The 24542-nt window shown below is 45.5% G+C and overlaps 1 protein-coding gene across 1 annotated transcript; it reads right to left on the reverse strand.

The window, feature by feature from the left end:
* Positions 1 to 366: 366 nt before the first annotated feature.
* MAL2 (mal, T cell differentiation protein 2) lies at positions 367 to 22594 on the reverse strand. Its single transcript, XM_032858430.1, has 4 exons — positions 22381 to 22594; positions 9029 to 9199; positions 3425 to 3580; positions 367 to 662 (listed from the first exon to the last, which is right to left on the reverse strand). The coding sequence occupies exons 1-4, from the start codon at positions 22510 to 22512 to the stop codon at positions 591 to 593; spliced, it is 531 nt and encodes a 176-aa protein (XP_032714321.1). The 5' UTR covers positions 22513 to 22594; the 3' UTR covers positions 367 to 590.
* Between the last annotated feature and the right edge of the window lie 1948 nt (positions 22595 to 24542).

A 24542-nucleotide genomic window follows, 5' to 3' on the forward strand; every position in this document is an offset into this window, starting at 1 on the left:
CTTCCTGTCTTCCTGAATCAAGTTTTATTGGGACACACACTCACTTATTCATTTGCTATTGCCTATGGCTGCTTCCACAAAGTAACAGCAGGGTTGAATTTTTGCAACAGAGACTGCATGGCCCACAAAACCTGAATTATTTACCATCTGGACCTTTAGAAAAAAGAGTGCCAATCTCTGTTTTATGCTAAAAGACAGAGTTCAGTGGGAAGGCTATTTAAAATGTGGTTTGTTTTTGCTTTTTATTTTTTTGTTTTTTAAGGAAATTTTCGTTACCTATTAAAATTAAGGTTTAGGTGACCCAGCAATTAAACAAAAGAGCAGTATCTGTATATTTTATGGCTATAAAGGAAAATTTTCTTTAAAAAAGAGACAGATGTAAAATTAAAGGTCATTTCTCTGTTTAACATCATAATAACATTAAAATTCCATCCACGAAATGAACCAAAACTTGTTATTTAGATTCTCTCCACATACTAAACAGATTACTTTTGGAATGTTGTTCTCTCTGGACAAAATGGTATCCAAATTGATCAGACATATAAAATAGACAAATGAAACCAACACAGACCGTTAGTTTCTAAGGAGTGTTACGGTCGCCATCTTCGTAAAGCCAGACCCAAACTGCAACCATAACAAGCTGTTGTCACAAAGGCAAAAATCTAAGAAAAAGGAAACAAAAGCTCATCAGATTTATAACACTGACTTTAAGAAAACACTTATTCTAAAGAACAACTATCTGAACACTGATCAACCTACCTAAAGATACTTCAACATGTACGAAATATAGTTTATAGTCATCTTTTTGATGATCTGTACTACTGTGTTTTACCCCCGCACATCATTAACCCTTCTTTTAAACATTCTGGCCCCCAATAATTTTCTCATTTGTGGATAGCCTTAGGTTGAACCTTTGTTCACGCGCTGGACTCACTTGTTAAATACTTCTACAACCCCCGACATGATATTCAAAAAGTCAGTACACGGTGTCTATTCATACAGTGATTTCACGGCAAGAAAAATACAAGTCTTAGAACTTGAGGATGTATCAAACCCTTCCTGTGACAGTGGAAAATGCCTTAGAAGCAAACAAAGTAAAGCCACAGAAACGAATCAAGAGACTGGCATGGGAGATAGTTCTGAAACCTACACTCAACTCTGAATTACCGCCCTTACTATCTGACAAGGATTTCTTTAGCACCAACTATGTGTACATCAGTACATCTGGTGTAGATAGGCAAAGAGTAGATAGTGTCCTCATCCTTTGGGAATTCATGAGCCATAGAAAACTTTAAGACAAAGCAATTAAATATGGTAAAACATGATTTAGTGCAGGGATCCTTTACCGGGAAGCTCTAGCTCTGAGAAGGAATATTGGATTCACCTGGGGAACATGGTCATTCTCTAACTGCGGTTCTGCAATTCTCTCCGGCCTGCTCTGCTGGTTGTCTGTGTGACACATCTATAATCTAGACACTATCTGCTGGATGAGAATGACCACTTCTAGTATGCATTATTAGTGAAAATGCATTTTCCTCTCTCAGGTGCATTGCAATTAAAAGTAAAGTAAGGGATTCAATGCCATGTCACAAAAGCATGGCTCATATATTTAGGTAGTATTAAAACTCAGAAGTTAAAGATTCACTTCTGCAGGAGGGTATAGATGAGATGGGGGGTACTGTAGAACTAAAAGCACGTTGAGGTTTACCAAGGCAGTTTCACTTAAGCAGAGAGAGGGACAAAGTCACAGAAGAGGGTCGGCCAGAACAGAATCATGCCTCTTAGGACAAGGGAATGTCGGTGAGAAATTAATGACATGTACCATCCACAAAGCACTTGAGCACCCACTACTCTTATGAAAGTGGGCTCTTAAGGCGACTATAAGTAGACCCATTCGGTACTACTTCAAGGATCTGAGCGGCAATGACAGCGCAGCCTACACCACTGAAAAGGAAGGGATGAAAGGAGTGAAGGAAAATCCAACGAGAACTGATGACTCAGGAAGGACGCTTGGGAGGAAAAACGTCAATTCCAAGTCCCGGAACTTTTCTTCACTTCACAACATTGTTAAAACCAGTGGTTTCCTAACTGTGGTCTCTGGATAATAGGGATCCCACAGCAGTGCCTCAGAGATGATGAGGTGGGCAGAGGTGGCTTCAGGAGAAGGACGGATAGGGTCAGTCAAGCCCCCTGTCTCCCACTCCAAGTAGAGCAGCTGTGCTCTCACCTTCTGTATATACTTACTGGGTTTTCAGTAAGATTTCATTAGGTGAAGCAATTTCACTTCTCATAAAAGAAAGTGTAAAAATCATTGATCTAAACTATAAGCCTGTCAAAGTTGGGACCAGGTCTCCTTTCTGTTGCAATCCACAAATTGTCTAATTCATTGTAGACACTCAATGAATAAATTTTGACAAAGCTGGACAGAGGCTTAGGAAACTGATGGCTGTAGGTCTTAGAATCATCGTGCCTCCACCCTTCAAAACCCAGACTCTAGACCTGTGCTGTCCGATATGAGAGCCACCAGCCACATGTGGCTATTTAAATTTAAATGTAATGAATTAAAAGGAATGAATTAATGGATTAATTAGTAGCCACCATATTGAATTGTGCATATATGGGATATTTCTATCATTTTAAAAAGTGCCGGTAGATTTTAATAGCTATATGGGGGAGTCCTGGGCTGTTTATATAGACTACCTACGTACAATAGTGAAACATTAGGGTCACTAACTTGCCACAGAGCCATATTAAATATCAACACCTTCAGGGAATAATTTGGATTTCTGACACTTTCAAAATTATAAAAACAGAAATAACGTAGTATTTCTTCAAATTACCCATGTCAATAAAAAACAACAAACTCACTTAGTATATGAATTAAGGAGGACTAAAAATTTCACAAACTTTCCCCACGGAATGCATTCCATCTGTATGTCATCTATTGTCATGGTGGGAATATTCACCCCCCTTCAGCCCTCTGGACACTCCTCAGGGGCAGGAGCTGTACGTGGTTCATCCCAGTCCCCAACACCCCACCAATTTCCTCCTTCGTGGTAGGCTCTCCATAAGCACCCACTGAATTAAAATGAATTACAAGCAGGTACTGACCACTGAAGAACACATCTCCCTCACCACAATCTAAAGTTAGAGGAAGTAAAAAGCACAATGAATTCTTTCTACAAAGTAGGCTCTGTTGTGCCAGGCCAGCCGCAACCATGGGCTGGCATTCACCTGCATCAGGGTCTATAACACTGGGGGTAAGGGCGGAGCTTTGCTCATGAGGTTGTCATACAGCTAAATAGCGAGTCTATGTGGAATCGAATGGCTCCTGTTAGAGAAAGCGAGGGCTGCCTGAGGTGTTTCTGGGAGACCGTGACCACGGGGGCGGGGGTGCTGGTCGCCTGGACTCATGGACACTCACTGTGGCTGCTACGTTTATGTTATACTGGTTATCGCTCAAGAGCGGCTGCACCGTCATGGTCGTGTTGCAGCGCAGGTCATGCACGGATGTGGCTGCTGCTTCCAGGAGAAAGGCTCCGAAGTAGAAGACGAACACTGTAAAATGGTATGCAAAATCCTGAAAGAGGAGGAAAACCAAAAAAGACACCTGTAATTAAAAGTAATACTTTTTTCATTTTTCTGTTCCTTATTTGAACTCATGAGGTTTAGATTCAGGAGGGCGAGACCACATCATCAAACAAGCTTCAGCCATACTCGCAACTTACTTTGGCTGCTTCAACAACGTCAAGCTATTAGAATCCAAATGAAAACCAACCGACCTGCTGTAGTCGATGTACTGACGAACCTGACGTCCTGAATTTTATAATAAAATACATACTTTCATATGCCTTGCTATTATAGTTATTGGAGAATAGTCGTATTATTGTAGTATATTAGTTATATAATAACATACATACATACATTTTATAATTAAGTCTTTTATTTCTGAGCAGTTATTATTTTCATCCATTAGACTGTCACCCCATATACTGAAGAATGCAGAAGACTTATGACATCATAGAACTCAATACCATATCTCCCTCTATTCTAAAAAAAAAGCAAATTATATATCATATACTTCGACAAAAAGTATAGGGACTCTCAAACAAAACTCACTTGTCATAAAGTGATCTCACATGTTGCAGCATCGTGAAGTGTAACTTTGCTGGAATTTACACTGTCTTACATGAACCGATGTTTGTCCACACGCTGCTGTGTATTTTTGTCAACAGCTCCCAGATACACAGACGGCACAGTGGGGACACTGGTGCCTGGCCCAGGCTCCTGAGCTTCTCATTAATTTGGGTAAGACCGTTGATCTGCAGCCCACTCTAGGACTTTCCTGCTTTATCCAATTTCCCTCCCCATCACCCTTTTTCCCATTTCCCTCCCCAGACAGGTACTATCTCTTCCCCCTTCCCCTCAAAAAAAGTCTTTTGCAGTTTTTGGAGTTTGTTTGTTTGGTGGTTTTGTTTGTTTGTTAGTTTTAGAGAGAGATAGCAGGAGCAGGGGAGATGGACAGAGGGAGAGGGGGAGAGAGAGAGAATTTATGCAGGCTCCAAGCTTAGCCTGGAGTCCAACTTGGGGCTCGATCTGATGACCCCGAGATCCTGACCTGAGCTGAAATCAAGAGTCAGACGCTTGACCGCCTGAGCTACCCAGGTGCCCCCGAATCTCTTGCACTTTTAAGTTCATCGTACAGTCTGCTTCCCAGTGGACCTGAGATGACAGATACGCTCTTCAGTATTCTGAACACTCCCTGCTTGGCCACTAACATCATTGTGATTAATGCATCCATTGTGTAATTATTTCTTTTTGTTTTTTAAAGATTTTATTTATTTATTTGAGAGAGAGAGAGAGAGAGAGAACATGAACAGAGGGGAGGGGCCAAGGGAGAGGGAGAGGGAGAAGCAGACTCCCTGCTGAGCAGGGAGCCCCATACAAGGCTCGATCCCAGGACCCTAAGATCATGACCTGAGCTCAAGGCAGACACTTACCTGACTGAGCCACCCAGGTGCCCCTGTGTTATTACTTCTTTACTGACACTATCTGCTACAGCAAACTCTGAGAGCCACTACAGGCCTATCTCGTTCACCACTGTATTTCTAGGGCCTACCCTAGGACTCGGTATGTATCAGGAGCTCCGTCAAGGTCCCCCCACCACCCCGGGGAGAGCCACACCCACATTTCTATCTGGCCTTCCGGGCATCTGATTCGGATTCCTGCTCTGTGTGGAACGTATGCAAGAAGGTCTTCCACAGATTTTTTGCTCATTGTTTTGGACAATGTAGATCGTTTATATAAAACCGATGGTTCTTGAAGGTAAGCAGGCCTCAGAGTCATCTGAAAAGCTTGTTACAGCACAGACTGCTGTGTCCCAACTCCTGAGTTTCTGATTGGGGATGTCTGTGGGACCTGAGAATCTGCTCTCCCAACAAGGTGCCAGGTGCTGCCGCCGTCGCTGGCCGGGGACGACCCTTTGTGAACCACCTGTCCTGAGTTCTTGGCACCTCCCCGTAAGCAGATGGCCCCAGCCCCTTTCCGAGTCTCCTTTGTATTTTCCTCCTCTTCTGTCTTCTGCCAAGCTTCCCGATAGTCACACAGCCCAGACTGTGGCAAGCTTGTCTTCCCTTTTGCTCAGGTAAACAACATTTAGCAGAGCATGATTTTTATTTCTTTCTTCTCCATATTCTTATCTTTAGCCCCTGTTTTGCTCCTCAAGTCAAATTTTTACTAACTAGTTTTAAAGAAAGCTACATTGCAAATAGGGGAATCCTGGTTTCCACAATGGCAGCATGAAAAAGGGACAAGAGCCACGCTGAGCTTATCTTCCTCAACCGTAAAAATGAGAACAGTAATACTCTCCCATAAGGAACTGTCATAAAGATCAAGTAAGTAAATGAATGTCGGAACAGAAAATACAGTTTGGGACACTCACAGCAGTAAGTGATGTCAACAACAGGCAAACGTATGCCACCTACTTTGGGGAAATAGAGTGCAGCACGTTGAATTGCATGGGACTTTTTTTTTTTTGTAGCTCTTATTTTTCTAAAATATGTCTTTCCTTTATATACCACCTCTCCAAAAATGGAAAATAAGTATGGGATCTCTTATTTTAAAGTTAGGCAAAATGCTATCTCCTCTCTACAAAACAAAAAAACAAAAAACCACAGAAAAATAATCTCAAAAATCAAAACTTGCTTCTTTCCTCAAATTAGAAAAGGGCAAGTTTCTAGCATTTAATATTTGTTATTACATATATTACATACTGTATTTCTATTTCATCAAGCTGGGGAAAAAATTCTGAAGATATCTACCACCACAAATGTTAATCCAACCTCATGCTCAACAAAAAGCGAGAAACCATGAATATTTTAATTAATATCCCACAACAAATACTTTTAGAAAATAAATTCTTCAACAAAATGCATTCCTGTTTCCTTCATGTGCTGTACACAGGTAACATTAAACTGTTATCACAAATGGAAACAATTATTTTTTGAGCAGTTAAAGTCTAACAATTCCAGAACACAGCAATTAAAAACGGTTACCATCTGGTGACGATTCCATGATATGCATGGCTCAGAAATTTTTCTGGCAGAGAGGATACACGATACATTACAAAACCTACTAAAAGCAACCCTGTGGTCAGAAATGACTGATTATGTGAAAAATCACAAGAGGAGAGAGAGAAAAAAAGGAGCTTGTTCTAAATATGGCCAGCGTTTAAGTCAGCTCCATAAAGGCATGATGAGTTGGCTCTTGGAAAGTGTGGCCACCATGACAAGGCCGTGCAGAGAACGCCACTGTGCCAAGTGCTGCGTGGGTCTACCGTTTCCTCCCTCAGTAAGAGTGGACGGCCCCGGCTAAAGAACCATGGGTTCAGCTCTGCAGGTGACCTCTGCAGCACAGTGGTAGGGTCTTTCCAATTTCAGTTGCCACTTTCATTAAGTGGTTTAATTAAAAAAAAAGAAAGAAAGAAAAAACAGCACACACTCTTACATTTTATTGTCTGAACAACAAACATAATGTTACAGATGGGGGGAACCACATATTTAGGAAACCTAATGAATTTATAAGGATATTAATGATGTACTCAATACCAAAAATTAGATTCAATATAAATGAAAGGAGAAAAGATGGTATGAACATATGTCTAAGAAAACCAGGCAGGATGTTGGGAAATAGGTACACATTGGTACAGCGTGCGCATCAACTATTAGAAGGAAGGCTGGGCAGGGCAGGACCCTGGAGACTCACTACCTTCCCAGGTGGTAACCCTTTAGTGGCTGGGCTACCAGGAGGTCCAGGAAGGTCCCAGAGGACAGGACAGGGTGGCAGGGAGCACAGCACTTGGAAAGAGGTAGCAGGTTCAAGCAATGACTGTGTATTAACTAGTATTTCAGGCTATACTGGTTCCTGCTGGCCAAATACCATCTTTGGAGCTTAATAGTTAAAGAGCCTGGTGGGGCTTACCAACATCGGGTACGAAGTGATTCATTCATTCATAAATATGGGAAAGCCAAGCATTCTGAAAGAGGAGGTTAAGCAATCTATCTGTAACTTAAATAGAGATTTCTGATCTTCATCACTTGACAAATTATTAGAAATATTTTCTCATCATTAATGAGAAAGCAAGGCAAAAACATAGGAACACACTGCATCAGCAACTTATGAAACACCTGTGTGTGGGGGGGTGGGGTGGTGTGTGTGTATTGGGAATAATTTTTCCTTAAGTTTTTATTTAAATTCCAGTTAGCTAACATACAGTGTAAGATTAGTTTAAAGTGTACAATTTAGTGATTCAAAAGAAGGACTTTCAGAGTGTCAAGCTGCAAGCCTTGACATATTTAAGGAATTAGGATGATTACGGATCGTACACCACAGATCACATGCAAAGCCGATGAGTACTTCCGAATACATTAATTCCAGGTAGGTACTATTATTACCATTCTACAGATGAAGAAATCAGAAGTCACAGAGGTTCCATACTTTGGCCAAGGCTACACAGTTACTAAACACACCAGACCTCCTTTCAGATCCCGTCAAGATTGTAACCCTTGCCCCACGCTCCCTCCTTAACTTTGCAGTTAACCTACTGTGCCCAGGCTGGCTTCACTGGCAACCACACCACTAGGCTTCACTGCTGGTAACATCCAGGGTGATGATGGCTCTCCTTACGCTCTGAACATTCTTTAATATGCCTAACATCCCTCCTAAAGCTGGTAGATACAATGTTACCGTCCCTGAAAAGAACAATACCATCCTGACTAAGGCCTGATTTAAATTCCTAATCAGCAACTGACTGAAATGGAACAGAGGTTCTTCCCTGAACTCCTCACAAACTTCTTCAGGCGCTGTCTGCCGCAGACCAGAATTCAAGCTCCACTGGCCATTCTGGAATAGTCTCAGAGACGGAATAAGCCTCAAAATGAAGGAGGCCCCCTCTATTACACGGGACAAGCGAAAGCAAGTTGATCCAATTTAGTGGCTATCATAAGTTTTAAAATTAGGTTGATTATAAATTCATTTCTTAAAATTAACAATTCTTACTAGTTTAGGACAGGAATTAAAAATAAATGATCCCCTTTTCTAAGTATTTACAGTAGAGAGTATACAGCTACTGGTTTTCTGAAAAGAATGTATTATTTAATATCTGAAGCAGAAATTGATGGAAAATTTCAAGATCTATGTCATAGCGTCCATCTCCCAAAGGCACCTACTTGATAGTTCAATAACTGCAAAGCAAGTCATCTGTTGCAGGAAATAAGAGTCTTTGAGTAAAGGTCATCTAAGTCATGGCGGAGTAACAGACAGGTTGCTCGGCTCTATCGACAGAAATCTCACCAACTGGGAGCCTGCTTCCCCAGGAAGGCAGCCACACGGCCGCACAGCAGACCCGGGGGTCGGACCTTTCCTCTCTCACTGGAGGCAACAGAGAGAACAGGGGAACAGGCACTTCAGGACAGAATAGGGTATTTATACGTTTCTCGCATTTTCCTGAAATAGACTTAAAAATCCTTACCAGGAAGTTCCAGTTGGCATCAATCTGAGTCACCATGCCAGACAGGAACAGGCCCAGGAAGAGGAGGGAAAAGAGAAAAGCCGTCACGGACACGAACATGACCCATCCTTGCAGCAGAGGTAGAGGAACGTTGGAGGAGGCAACCAAGATCCAGACGAGGCCCCCGAACAGCTACGGGAAGGAAAAAAGACATCACGGGTGTGGGCAACAGACCTGAACATGTTCCTTCCCCTGCCACTCACCCTTGGTTTCTCCCCAGCCCGCTGCACACAGTCCCGCAACCCGGCCCACCGCCTTTCCTCTGTCCTTGCACGTGTCCGACACCAGCTTCCCTCCGGGGCAAGGCCAGGGCTTCGGCTGACAGGTCAGACCCAGGGCCACACCCGTCTCTGCACCTGCCTTCGTGTCGGATTCTCATCCTCAGCCCATGAACAGACACAGAATCTTTTCATTACCTAAAAGTATTTCCGTGTGACACTGCTGCGTCTCTACTAATTTCCTCTCCGGTCAACCATTTCTCAAACTTTACCTGTGCTTGGTCCCCACCTCCAATCCGTGACCTCTGACTCTTCAAACCACTGGCTTCTGCGCTCACCGCTTCTCCGAGAGTTTATCAGCCAAGATCAGCTGTAACTTTCTAACCTGTCACTTCTGATGGCCCTGTGCCCGCCCTTACGATGCTCTAGCTGTGCACACGAGATTACTGCCTACCTGTAGGATAGGAGCCGCCGCTGCGGTGCAGGGCAGTAAGCACAACCTGCCTAATTTATTGACACTCCTCTGCATGCTGGCCACGGGAACAGGTACCTTGGATATTCACGGACCTGACATTCAGCAAACACCTAGTGCCTGTCAGGCACGGCTCCAGATGCTGGGACTAAGATGGTCTACACGCTACGCTTGGTTTCTGCCATCACAGAATTCACCGTCTCTTACAGGAAAGAGACTATTTCATTTTATTTTGTAAAAAGATTTATTTATTTGTTTACTTATTTATTTGGAGAGAGCAAGTGGGGGAAGGGGCAGAGAGAGAGAGAGAATCTCAAGCAGACTCCACACTGAGCGCAGAGCCTGAGGCAGGGCTCGATGTCATGACCCTGAGATCATGACCTGAGTGGAAATCAAGAGTCAGACGCTTAACCAACCTAGCCACCCAGGCACCTCAGGAAAGAGACAATTAAACAAGTGAGTAACATGCTGCTTCACCCGTCACAATTGGGCAAACAGTGGGCACTGCAGGTTCCCAGATGGAGGGCACCAAAAACCCAGAGCTGGAAACTCAGGGAACACAGCCGGAAAGCAACAAACCAAGGGACAAAGCTAGGGCGTGTAGCGGCAGGAGGAGAAAGCTGTCCCAGGGCAGGAGGCCAGCCCTGAGAGGATCTGGCAGAGTGAGGGGCAGGGCTCAGCATGACAGGGACACGAGGTAGCACGTGGGGCACGGCCGGAGGAGAGCGCGGGAGGCGGAGCTGAAGCAGGTCCCCTCAAGGAGGTGAGCTTCTCCCCCGGGCCACGGGAGGCCACAGAATGCCTGAGCAGGAACTAGCCTGACCCAGTCTGTATTCAGAAGCTTCTCTCTGAATACAGAATGAATGCGGGGCCGAGGGACCACAGAGGAGACCGTTACAGCCACAGAGCACAGCCCAGACTCCGGCAAGGAGCACAAAGGGGAGCGAAAGGATTAGACAGAAACTGAGAAGTGGTGGCAGGTGGTGACTGATCAGATAGGGGACATGGCAGCAAAAGAACAGATAAGGAAGAAACTCAGATTCCTAGCTTGGGCAATGAGGAGTGAGGGAGAAATCACAGGAGGAGAAGCGATGACGGCACAGAGACGGTCAGTTTTATGACCCTAACCACCACGGTCTCCTCTAACCTACCACTAAAGCCACAGAGGCTACACAGCCTTTGCATGGGATTCCAGGCACCTCATGCTCTAACCTTTCTCAGCCTTTGTCCCTTCCCACGAAGTCCCCCACATTTCACATTAAAGAAAAAAAAAATCCACAGTCCAAAGACAAAGCGCTTTCACATCCAAGCGGCCTGACATATGCTGGCCCAGAATGTCATTCCCTGCCCACGTGTATTTGAGAAATGACCATTCAGAGCCCATCTTGAAGAGCACATCATCTCGGAAGGCCTTCCCGAGTTCCACCCCGCCCAGGTGCCCGCCCTGTGCCCTGGGCAAGCTCCCTACATGGGTAAGTTACACGGATGAGAACCACTGCAAGTGGATCCCCCAGCTTCCAGGCCAGCTGCACGAGGAGACCCTCCTGGCATCCGGCTGCCTTCTAGGCCTCTGCGCACTAAGCCATTTCCCCACTGACACAACGATCCCTTCCTATTAGCCAGGCACTACACTAGAGGCAGCGGTCCAAAAACCTAGGCTGTGCACCCGTGCTGAAGCCACCTTCAGCTGGCCGGTGGGAATCCACCCCAGGCCCTCCCCACCCCCTGCCACATACACACACACACACACACACACACACACACACACACACACAGTCATATCATAGAAACATGTCCCTGTGGCATGCAGAAGGCTCTCCAATATTTGTTTTGTAAATAAGCTCCAACTTTCCAAGAACAGCTGGAACTCTACATATTCATATTAAAAACCAACGATCAAGGGGCGCCTGGGTGGCTCAGTGGGTTAAAGCCTCTGCCTTCGGCTTGGGTCATGATCCCAGGGTTCTGGGATCGAGCCCCACATCAGGCTCTCTGCTCAGTGGGGAGCTTGCTTCCCCCCTCTCTCTCTGCCTACTTGTGATCTCTCTGTCAAATAAATAAATAAAATCTTAAAAAAAAGAAAAATCAATAATCATGTGTATCTTGCTTCTTAAGTATAGAGATAATACCCAAATTGCACAAATCACTAAAAGTTAAAATCACAAGTTTTACTAATTCAAGTTTCTAAACGAAGGCCCAGTCGTATAAGCCATTACCACCTTGAAAAAGATTTTCGAAAGCATAATACATTATCACTTGAGTATGATAACGGCAGCACCAATCTAATCAATTTATAATTGTGGTTGTTGGTATATCTGAAGTCCTAATTTCAAATTAAAAAAAAATTAAAATTAACAATCAACCCAGAAAGTTTCATGAAATAAGTCTAAATCATGAATATGAATGCATATTTAAAAAATTTAGCCACAACCTTTTTTACTAGCTACGCACAAAATAATGTTCCCGGTAACAAGATTCTCTACTCTATCGTACTGTTTATTAAATTCGTGAAGGTGATAAGATCTTCAAATCTTTCCCTTTTTTCACAGCATCATCTTCCTGGTAACATTTTCTTACTCTCCCACTATAAATAACATACTCTACTTTAAATATTACTTAAGAAATATGCATTGCTATTAAATATCTATTATTAAAGAGTCATTTATTGAGAAGCAAGGTGTGAGTATACGGGTAATAAACTGGCAACGTTTATCAGAGGCAAACAGACTCCACAGACAGAAAAGCATAATTATAGGATACAGGGATTATGATAACTTGACTCTCTTAGGAAGGGCTATATGATCCCCTGGAATTAAAGAAACATTTCATAAACCCCAATTGGACCTCAAACTATTGGTCTCAAATCTCCCACCAGGCACTGTAGAAGAATACTCGGGAAAAAAAGAAAAAAAAAAAAAAAAAAGCGAGGTTCTGTCTCCAGGAGCTCTAGATTAGGGAGAAACAGACACCACCAAATCTGATTCAGGAGCAGATTGTGGTGAATACTATAAAAAGAGCTCCACACACTGTGCTCTGAGAGACCAGGCGAGAAGAGAAGAAACAGAGTGGGAGGCGTCGATAGAGGGAGGTAGGGGAAGCGAGGGAGGCAGGGAAGTCAAGGGAGGCAGGGGAGGTGAGGGAAGCAGGGGGGCAGGGGGACAGGGGAGGCAGGGGGATCAGGGGAACAGGAGGGCAGGGGAGGTAGGGGAGGCAGGGGAGCCGGGGAGGCAGGGGAGGCAGGTTTGGAAGCAGGCTTGTGAGGTAGACAGGGCTTGGACAACGGATGCTGATGTGAAACGGTAGAGACGAACCATTCTCATCATACTCAAAATTACAGCCCTTGCAACACTTCCAAGGCTTGGGAAGGAAAAGGAAAGCTTATACAAAAAGAGAACAGATTGGCCTCCTCATGGTGTGTGTGTTGCAGGGGAGTGGGGCAGGGGAGGGAGGAAGGTGTATGAGTGCCCCTCCCACTCTATCAGCACCCCCAACCCCTCCCTCCCCTGGATTCCTGGCTCAGTGAGTCTGTGAGATCCAGGCTAAAGTCCTGCTCCCCATGGCAGCTTTGGGAGAGGCCACAGGGATGGGCTGGAGAACAGAAGCGAGGCCACCAGGGAGACCCGCCTTCCTCACCGCAAGACAGTCATTCCGGTACAGGGTTGACGGGGCTCTGACACAGTCCTTTCTTCCTCGCTTCAGGATTTCCTTTTGCCAAAAGCTACCTTTTCTCCATGGGCTTCCCAGGCTGGCTCCAACTTTAAAAACTGATCCTTTCATAACACGACCACTGTCCATCCAATGCCAGGCGTTACTAAGCTGAGAGCATTTACCAGCCTCACTGTAACCATTCACATCCCGGTTCAGTACAGGCAACTCTGGAGGGAGCCTTGTTTTTTGAGCACAGAAATGGTTAAAATCCACAGGAGAACAGCTGGTAAAATATCCTAGCAACGGCTGGGTACACACGCTGTGGGGAGGGGCAGAATGCTTTGTCCGCCCACGTTCTCCCCTCTCAGATCTGAATCCACATTCTGACCTCTTGTCTATCACCGCCTTCCATCCCTTTCCAGTGCCCTAGAAAGTCTGACACTTACATACCAGACTCCCCCAATGCACCCCATTTTGACATTTCTTTCGGGAAGTACTAAGTTGGGGCTCATGCTTCTGGACCCCAAGCTCTACCAAGAAAAACAACCGGACTTCCAGGTATGTTGCAAAGGCCAACGTTTCCTAGAAGTGGGTGTCCGCCTTCCCCTGGGACTCGGTTCCCCCCTTACCTTCTGAGCTGCAATTAAGGCGATCCTGGCAGATGCCTTGAATGCTCAAGTGTGCGCTGGGATGCCATTACTCGATCGCCACACAGTCCGAAAACCCCAGCCCTCCTTGGTGGCCGACCATCTGCTCGTCACTGTAACTTGGCTCCTGCAGCCCGCAGGGCGTGACAGCCATGCAGCCTTCCCGTAAGCAAGCTGTGGAAGTTTTCCTCTACACATCTCACCCAACTGCACCCTCCAAGTTGGACTTAAAACTAGGTAAACACGCCAGTGCCTACTCTGACCTATTTTTAGTCAATGTTTGGAATGAGAACAAGCAAAGGTAAATGAATCTGAAGGTACAAAGGACTGGTTAGACTACCCCTAAGGAGAAATACTTCATTATTTAGAGCTTCCTGTGTATGACATATAACCCTTTCTTTCCGATTTTCCTGCTATTTATAGATCGAACATTTCACCACTATAGCAGTGATGAACCAACAACAACCTGGAGGGGGGAAAAATGGTCTCTTCTTCTGGTTTATAGAGTTAGCTTGAGTGAGAGGTTGAAACTGATAAGGGTAAGAGAAGTATCAGCTAGCATTTATCAAATGCTTATGCCCCAAGAACTGCTCTAAAGGTTTCATTTGTACCAATTTAATCCACACAAACTCTGAGACATGATTACCATTTTATTCCCATTTTACAGATAAGTCGAAGTAGACAGCCTTTAATAACTTGTCCTAAGTTACACAGTTAATAACTGTTGGAAATGGGACTTGAACTTGGCAACGGGCTTCCAGAGCCTACGCTCTTGACACTATGCTATTGTGCCTCCCTCAAAGGTTAGTGTTCCTTCTAGAGCAGGGTTTTCTATCCTTCTGCTGTGGACTGGCTTGCTGGAGGTGGAGGGTTGATTCCCTATCCATCGGGTAGCTAATTGCATTTTTCTGAGGACACAACTTTCATCAGAATCTCAGAGCCATTTGTGCTCCTCCCAAAGTTCAGAATATCCTATCTTCTTGGTAACCTCTCCTATTGTAATAAATGCTGGCTTACTGGGTATCCACAAATGAAACAACGTGGTTAAAGAATGTTTGATGTATTCAGACCATCATCTAATGAAGAGATTACCTACTATTAGCTCTTTATACACAATCTGTAGTTCAAGTTTTTTTTTTTTTTTTTTTTGTTAAAGAGTTTACTGATTCATTTGAGAGGAAGAGAGAACAGAGAGAGAGAGAGAGAGAGAGAGAGAGCAGGTGTGTGAACACAAACACGGGGGAGAGGTGGAGGGAGACAGAGAAGTAGACCTTCCAGTGAGCAGGGAACCCCATGCAGGGCTAAAGGCAGATGCTTAACCAACTGAGCCACCCAGGCACCCTCCAAGACTTTTTAAACTGGGCACATACTTCAGTCAACATGTACCACTTACAGATGTGCTTCCAAGGTAGCCCATAAATGTGTAAATTCAGTCATGGCAAGACTGTAGTGAAGTGTAACCGTCCTGAGAAATGGCTGCTATCTCTCCAAGGCCCCCTTCTTCCCAGCACCGCAACTTTTCCAGCTACCCTAGCCTGGCGCTCCAGCCCCTCATCCCTTATCCCCTGCAAATGAGTCCATCTCACTGGCCTGTGCTTCTGCCTAGCATGTGCCGCCTACATTTTCTCTGGATAACTAAACGCTGGTAGCAGGTCTTCCAGAAAGATTTCCCTGGCTGGATGCCACCCCTTGGTGCTTCTGTGGTTACTGATCGCTTGTCTCTTCTGTGCCACTTACAACTACTGGTTTGAAATCACAGGCGCATCTGGCTGTTTGGCCCACTGGATTATGAGGTCAGAGTCAGCAGCGTTGCCTCAAACATCTCTCTATGCTCAGAGCCCACGACAATGCTTTGTCCAGAAGAGGTTCAGCTACATTCTCTTCAAAATGAATGAAAACCCACCAGTGTGTGTCATGAACGGTTCTAGAAGAAAATACAGAAGTACAGCTTGAGATGCTCAGAACACTGCTGTCTGGAGCCGAGCTCACTCCCTGGTACATGGTGGGTGGTTGAAGACAGGCATGAAGATCCGAGAAGCAAGAACACATACTTCTCAATTTTTAAGTTATTACTGGCAGCACCCAATACCCTGGAAGAGAACCCAGGAGGCGGGGATGGAGAGTTATGCGTAAGTTGGCAGTCTAGCTTTTGCCAGTCTAGCTCCTGACACCCCATTTTCAACCTTCTTCAGAACCCAAAGGTGTTCAGTTCACCCATTCTACTGCAATTCCTGCTGGAACTCTTGACCGGGGTAGTGGTTGCCTTGTGACTCACAAGCCCTCCTCCTGCTCCCTCCATCCATCCCCATCTGCCCTCTCCCCTTGAGGACTTCCATCCAAACTGGTCCTGGTCCTGGACTAGCCCTGGTAAGGACAGCCGGCACAGTGTGCTTGTTTTAAATCAGAGAAAGGAAAACAAGGCAAGTTCTGGGAAGCAATGAGAAATAACAGACCTAGAAGAGGTCTCTGTAGAAAACAGACTAATGCAAAAGAAGTTTTACTTTTTAGACTTACATCTGAAAGTTTAATAAAAATTTGTTTGAGGATCATTAGAAGAATTTGGTACTACAGTTCTGCTTTGTTTTGTTTTCCTCTCCATCCAACCCAACCTTCTATTTTGGTCTCTTAAATAGTTGGTGCTAATGTTAAACTGAAAAGCACATCTTATAGGGGAGAAATATGTTCTGGCCCCTTTTTATTCTTATTTACCATTGCCTTTGATTTTTTAAAAATCCTCTTTTCATGTTTGTGGGTAACTATTGATCACCGAGGTTAAAAATGTCCATGCAGGCCACTGCCTTGACATCAGCAGGAACCTTACAAATCATCGACTCTTTCCCTCTTTTTGACCTCCCTCCTTCTGGAAGTTATTATACAAAAGCTAAGAATGTCATATATGGTGACTCTTTCACATAAAAGAGGACATAGGAAATTCAGATCAGACGGCAGATTCCTGGAGAAAAATCATGACATTTTAAAAAGTTGCTCGGAACATCAACCCCCAAGCTGCCCTTCTCCGCTCCAACCAGTTTCTCTAGAGTATTTTCACACGCTGTCCAGTTTGTCCTGCTGACCCAACAGCATCTGTCAGGTGCAGCACGCGCACGATTCAGTGTACACTAGCCTTGTTCCCACCCTTTGTCATTACACAGTCTTCCCTATTCAGAAACATCAACTCAAATATGTCATCTTCAGGGCTCTTATCACCAGCTACAATGTTTCTACAGGGTTCTGCAAAACCAATCTCCTCTCCTCGACCTTTTCCTTTGGAGCTCGAGGTCAAGACATTCAGGAACCTGGTTCCAAGTGTTCCGTACTGCCATGCTTCGTGTTCCGTACAGGGCTGCCAGTCAGGGGCAAACGACTGCGGAAAATAATGTTTTGGCAGGGGCATCAGTTTATTTTCTCTTATGAAATGTTAAGGACTCTTTACCCATGGCTGGAGATTTTTAACCCAGAGGTAAAGGGAAAATCTTGCTTATAGAATTAAAACCCTTTTAGAGAGGGACACCTATCCTGGAAGAGCCCCTCTTCACCACTGCCAATGCACAGTGTCCCTGTGCAACTCAAATCTATTTTCTGGGCAAGAAAAGGAAACTCTGTACATCTGACCATTCATATGTTAGCCCGGTGTCAAAGCTCTGGGCTGAAAATAACCTGAAATCCCTTTCACAGATTGCTCTGCATGACTGCACATGCCTGCCTCAGAGCCCCTCCCACCCTCCCCATCATCCACTCATTAACATTTGTTTTCCTGGCATAATTCCTCAGAGTTACATCTTATATTTAAGCCTGGTCTAGTATCATTTCAGGACAAGCCACACTTTGCGTACTTGGTTGACCTTCCAAACGTCAGATCTGTCTCTCCCCTTCTCTACTTCTTTCATTTGTCAAGTTGTCATTATCCCTCATTCAAACCACTGACACAAGCCCCGGAGCTGATGTCTCTGCCTTCCATCTGTTTTATAACCAAGCCTCACTCCGCAAAGATCTCTAAAACACAAGTATGGTCGCATTTGCCCCCATCGGTCAGCAGCTCCCCATCCTGTGCCCTGGCCTATCGTTTCCCAGCACATCACAACTTGAGCCCTACCTGCTCGTTCTCCTTCTGCCTCCTTCCCACAAGTTCTATAAAAAAACAAAACAAACTGACAACTGCTAGAACCCTCATGCCACAGTCTGTCTCGTCTCAAGGGTTTACACATGCCCTCGTTTCTACCTGGAATTTTCTTCCCCACTTTTTCTGCCTATTGAATTCGTCTATTCATCATTTAAGACTAAACTCAAACGTCACCATTCTGTTCAAGCTGTCTGTTCTGGACTCCTCAGTGGCCAGAGATGCTGTACCCTGTTTTTCTTTTACTTTTTTAAGATTTTATTTATTTGAGGAGAGAGAAAGTGCTCATGTGCCAATGAGCACCACTGAGGAGAGGGGCAGAGGGAGAAGCAGAGTCCCTGCTGAGTGGAGAGCCCAAAGCTGGGCTAAATCCCAGGACCCAGAGATCATGACATGAACTAAAGCCAGATGCTTAATGGACTGAGCCACCCATGTGCCCCCTACCCTGTTTTTCAATAGTACTTTTCAGGAACTAATTTTACCACTTCAAACACAGCACTGTAATTCTTTCTTGACTTTATACTTCAGTATAGAGGAATCACTTAAGGGTAGGAGCTATCCTATTTCCAGGGCATAGAATAAGGCCTGATGCACAGCAGATTCTTAATTATTTCTTGAATAACTGAAAATTACTCAGACATCCGCAACACTGCAGGTTGAAGCATGTGAATAAGAGTCCTAGAATATCTCCCATAAAGAAAAATGCTAATGAATATCTTGGGGAACATGGGCCGTTTCTCAAACACCAAAACCATGAAACACACTGAATTCAATATATTGACCTTTATTCCTTTCCATGTTAAATACTGTTACAGCTAATCTTTTTTTGTGCATTATACAAGGCAAGTTGAGGATAGGGACCTGAGGTATCTTATTCAACCCAATAGTCCAGCTGCTCCAGTGCCATTTTCTTATGAACAGACCTGCCTGGAAAACACTTTAGCTCCAGCTCACTCTCCATACTTTCATCTTCCTTGAATGGTAGTTATGGTTACGCATACCATCTCAAGTAGGTTGTATGCTCTTCCAAGTGAAGAAGGGTCTAGGCGTCTTTTTATCCTGGAAGAGTGCCTTGCACACGGTAGGTATTCAATTCATACCTGACAAATGGCTTAGAAAACATTAATTGAGGAAAACATGAGAGAATTTGAAAATGAAACTTCGACGGTGATATTTTCCCTCATTGCAGAAATAACTTAGCATTAAGCTCTTCGTGGCAAGTGTAACTCAGTGCACAAACTGACGGGCTGACAATCCATCTATCTGGGAATGGGACACACCTATCCCCAAAAAGCATGCCGGGCCTGTGTGTGGTTGCATCATTCTCTACCTACAGAACCAGTGTTATAAATGGCCTTACCTGGTGCTGTGGGGGGGGGGGGGGGGGGGGGGGGAGGCTGTTTGCATCTTTTGAATGACCTCTCAACAAATGGCTTATACTTGTGAGATTATGAATGGGTATAATAAGGGGGATTGAGATGGAATTCTTCATGTAAAATTTGAAAGAATTTACACTGAAGTATAGTTGACATATAATGGTATATTAGTTTCAGGCGTACGACATAGGGACTCAACAATTCTACACATTACTCAGTGCTCACCACGGTAATTAGGCCCACCATCTGTGAGACTGAATTTTCTGAGCAAGTTTGATCTCTGCTCTCTTAGGGTGTATAACCCAATATCTCTAAGCAGTGTGGAAGGGGAAGGGCCAAGAAGGAGCTCTAGTTTGGCTCACAATGAGGTCTGTGTTTCTCTGAGGTCACCAGTTTCATTGGATGATTTCGGTTATTTTACTTTTGCGGGGGTGGGTTGGGGAGGAGGGAGGATGATATTCAAGTAAAAGAGGCAAGGGAGACCTAGATTTTAACCATCACATATGTTTGGCCATAATAAGGGAAAAGTAAACTGACAAAGCTTTTGGAAGTGATGCTATTCTATGTAGGTAAGGGTCCGAGGCTTGTTTCTTCAGTAAGAAGCCAGACATAAGGAGATAAGAGGAAAGTCTGGCTATTTCTGGGAGCCTGGGTCCCTGCTAGAATGGGGAGGGGTAGAAGCTCTTGTATAGGGAGAAAATTCATATTTGTATGAGAGCTGTCTTGTCCATGGCCCTGATAAAGACCGCTGATAAAGACCGCTCTTGGCGGTTCCCAGCCATGACTATACCCCAGAATCTCTAGGGAGCTTTGAGAAGAACCTGGCTGACTCTGGGCAACCGCCCCCCCCAACCCCAGAGATTCCAATTTAATTAGTCTGGTCCAGTCACCATATTTTTAAAAGCTTCCCAAGTAATTAAGTACAGCAGAGTTGAGAACTAACTACTTGGCCCCATAAAGAAATACGGGGGCAGGAAAGGGGAAACACAATAGAATAAATCACTTCCACTTTTTCCCATCAGAATTAGGCAACATTTCCAAAAGTGTGATAAGACCATAGATGATCCTTGAGACAGGATTTGATTCGACGGCACACGGAGAAGCCGTCTCTGTATATATGTCCCATATATACATACAGGTACCCTTACCCATCCTTACATATATACATACATGTGTAAATATATATCTTTGAGTAAATATTAGAAAAATACCCCCAGTATATCAAAGTTGCGGACTCATGTGTATTATTGTTTAGGATGAGGCTTAAAGTAGGTGCTAAAGTTTAGGAAGGGAATTGAAGTGAACATTCTGTAAATTCTAGAACAGGTGGAATGCGGATTTGGCAAAAACTTGTAAAAGAGGTATGCAAACAACTGGAGTTTGAGAAACATGGCACTGAAGCAGCCCAGAACTTACACAAGCTTTCTCCCCAGATCCTACTGTTCCGAGCGCATCTCCCCCACACCCAGCAGAGCCCGGGCCCAGTGCCATCCTCTCCCTCCTCTTCTCACATGGATGCCTGTGCCTCATCCCAAGTACTCAGATGCTTCTGAACTGGGCTCAGACTCAAACCAGCCTCTTCCAGCCTCGCCATCACGATCCGATTACTGATGGCGTAGCCTGTAACTCCCCTGTCTCCTTTTTCAGATTCAAATCTGAGCTAAACTTAACTTAGCACGCCTTAGCCACCTTAGCATAATAGGGCAGAAAACCAATGCTCACAAGGCGTTGGAGCCCCAGGAGCACAAAAGTGAAACTGAAGCGACCAAATCCAGGTTATGCAAACTCAAAGGAACAGGTGAGGGAAGGGAGATGAAAACTCCTGACCCACCAAACAACATCAGCCTCCAGGAAGGGCAGAGCCCTGCGCTCTGGATTTGCCTTTCTCAGGCGATGATGCAACTGTGAGTTGCCCAATTTATGTTTGCACATTTCCCCTGGTCCACGATGAGTTCCAAAAGCTTCCAACTCCATAAAATTGCCTTTAAAAAGTTTCAGTCTCTAGTCCGATAAGGTTGCCAGTCAGGCCAGGTGACCTCACCTTCACTTGGACCCAGGAAAGTGTTCTGAGAAGGTGTGGAGGGGCACAGGTCCACTAGAAGCCAGAAGGTGCAAAGGTGGGCAGCGAGGAACCCGACAGCCACGTTTCCTCTGCCGCTCTCACACCCACTGCCCTAGAAAGGGCCAAGGGCACGGTTCATACTTGACCTTTTCCCCTGCCCTGCCTCCTAAACCCTGCTCCTCTCCCCAATCCAAAGGGCACTAATAATGGCAAGGGGTGTGGCGGGGGGGGGGGGGGGGGGCGGGGAGCCCAGGTCTTAAACCGGCCTTCTCTTCCTGGTAACTCCCGCCTCGGCTTTTCACATCTTGGCCGACTCCAGGTCACTCAGTCACCGGCTGGCTACACCTTTGCACCACCCAACAAAATGGCAGGTTAGCAACAGGCGAGGCCCAGAGCGCCTGCTCTAGCTCTAGCCAAGCGCGGCCCCCGGCCAAGCCTCCGGGGGTCTCCGGCAGTGCCCCAAGCCGAAACACCCTTCCCCTCTGAAAGGCCCCAATCCGGGGCCCCGCCGGGCAGTCTGCTCGCTCTCTCGGGGCGATTTCTGTCGCCAGCGGGGGAGCAGGTGCCAGCGTAACAGGTGCCAGGAGAGTGGGCCCAGGTTCGGGCCGCTCCAGGCAGGGAGAGGGCAGAACCCCAGGAGGGGCGCAGGTAAAGGCCAGGTCGGGGGGAAGGGAGCTGGAGCGCGCGCACAGGGAGACAGCCCCGGGAGCAAGGATGCCGCTACCCTTCCTCGCTCCCCCCGGCGCGACCGTCACCGAGGCTGCCCCACTTACAATCTCCAGGCAGACGAAGGCACCCGAGTAGGTCCGCAGGATGTCCGGACCGGCGGGCAGAGTGATCCGGGGCGCCGGGAAGGACACGGCGGGGTTCGGGGGCGGCGGGACTGGCGCTCCGCCGGCCGACATGCTGCCGCTGCCGCTCTGCGTCTCCGCGAGCCGCCGCCTCCCTCCGCCCACCTCGGCAGCCCGGGCTCCCGCCGCCGCCGCCGCCGCCGCCGCCGCCGCTCGGGTCCGCGGGGTCCGGGCGCGCCGCGCGGGAGGGGGCGTGGCCGCGCGGCCTCGAGCCGCGCGGGGCCCCGCCCTGTCACGTGGGCCCAGGTGAGCCCGCCACGGCCACCCAGCCCGCGCCCGTCACGTGCACAGGTGCAGCGGCCACCTGGCGCGGTCCTTTCTGCTCCGCTCCGCGCTCCCCTCGCGCGCCAGCGCCCCGCTCTTTGTTTCTAATATCCCTCTTCTTAGTTTCCACCTGCCCTTCCCCCCGCCCCCAGTCTCACAACTACCCTACCCCACTTTTCTCAACTTAACTACCAGACAGGTCTTGAAGTTGTGACCCAGAAGGTAAAATTAAGGTCACCAGTCACACCTAATGTGACTAATCCTACAATAGCAGGATTTAAAAAAAAATACCACTAGGACAGAGTCAGATGGCTCAGCCTCAGTGGCAGTGGACGCTGGACAGGTAACTGGCTTCTTTGTGCGCGGGTGGTGTGCTCATCTGTGAAATGGGGGTACGGGTATTTACCCGCTGTGATTGCCCAGATTACATTAACATAGAAAGAGCTTAGCGCATGGTCAGCGCCCCCTTAATGGCAGCTGATATGATGACTGATATTTTTTTGAATTTTTACGCATACACATATCTTGCACTGTGTACACATGGTTGCATAGGCTATATTTTCCACATAAAACTTAAATTACTGATTTTTACTTGTCTGCAACTTATAAATTGTTGTTGTATCTTAAACACTTAAATGGACTTTTTAAGGGATGCTATGTATAGTTTAGATTCCCTGCCCCAATTTATCCCCATTTTATCTTTAATTTTTTATATCAACATTTTGTAAGTGAAATAAAGGATGTGAGATTGATCTTCTCAAAGATCTGCTGAATATAAATAAAAGTACACATACCAGCATACACAGGTAGATCATACTGGAAAAAAATATTTGCTAACATCATCAGGCGTTCTCCAGATGGAATACTGATCTTGTCTATCAGTACTAGCCTTTAAGGGACTGTGTAAAGCTCCATGTACTGGTCAGCAGATTTTAGTCATTCTACCTCTTTATTATTTTAATAAGTGAAACTCGTAGGTGTGGTGGCAGGATTAGAGCGAAAACCACAAAACAGGGTGTGGGTGAAACCTTTTGTATATTACTCCTATTAGTCATCACTTTCTGATATTTAACGTGCACTAGTTAATAGGAAATTTAAAGTTTTCTGCACTGATTTGTTTCATCAGTGATCTCTCTCTGTGTTCAGACCCTGAGAGGGAAGGAATAATCTTCCTGTGTAATGTATTGTATTGTATTGTATCATATTGTATTTTCTGCCTAATGTTTCTTTATAAGCACTTTAAGAACATTCAAAGGAAAGATCTCTTCAAAGAATTTTATCATAGAGATGCTCAGCAACTATGATGGACCCCCAAATTTTAGTGAATAAACTTAAAATGACTTTGGAGTTTCCAGAAATATGAATGACTGAAAAAGCCTCAATCGCACATGTTTAAAAAATTGCCACGAAGGGGAAAATTTTCCACTGTGTCCCTTCCAGCACCTTCCTTGCTATATACCATGTATCCCGAGGATCCCTGCTTTCCCTCTTCTACCTGCTGCCACAATGACCAATGGAATGAAAAGAATTGTCCTTGAGTCCTCTTCTATTATTGTAACATATTATTTGCTTGAATTCCTTCCTAGAATGGTTTCCCTTCTCATGATCACTACCCAAACCTGTTTTCTCTTGATGATTTGAATTTCCTTCTAATGAAAGCAGCACCTCTAGACTCCAAGGAAGGAAAGCACTCATCCCCACCCCCACCCCACCAGTGTGTCCCTTCCTCTACACAAATGACTACAAGCTTTTAACAGGTTCACTTTTCTGCTCTTCCCCCATCCTGTTGCCATTACTGACTTCCAGAGTGACTTTTACCT

The sequence above is a fragment of the Lontra canadensis genome, unplaced genomic scaffold (assembly GCF_010015895.1).
Source record: "Lontra canadensis isolate GAN:19392208 unplaced genomic scaffold, GSC_riverotter_1.0 scaffold15, whole genome shotgun sequence".
In the NCBI taxonomy this organism is placed as follows: domain Eukaryota; kingdom Metazoa; phylum Chordata; class Mammalia; order Carnivora; family Mustelidae; genus Lontra; species Lontra canadensis.

Excerpts from the sequence above, each read along its gene's own strand:
- MAL2 (XM_032858430.1), bottom strand. The coding sequence starts at position 22,512 with ATGTCGGCCGGCGGAGCGCCAGTCCCGCCGCCCCCGAACCCCGCCGTG. Across the intron at positions 9,200-22,380 it reads CCTTCGTCTGCCTGGAGATT|CTGTTCGGGGGCCTCGTCTG; the intron begins GTAAGTGGGGCA and ends TCCTTCCCGTAG. Across the intron at positions 3,581-9,028 it reads ATGCCAACTGGAACTTCCTG|GATTTTGCATACCATTTTAC; the intron begins GTAAGGATTTTT and ends CTCCTCTTTCAG.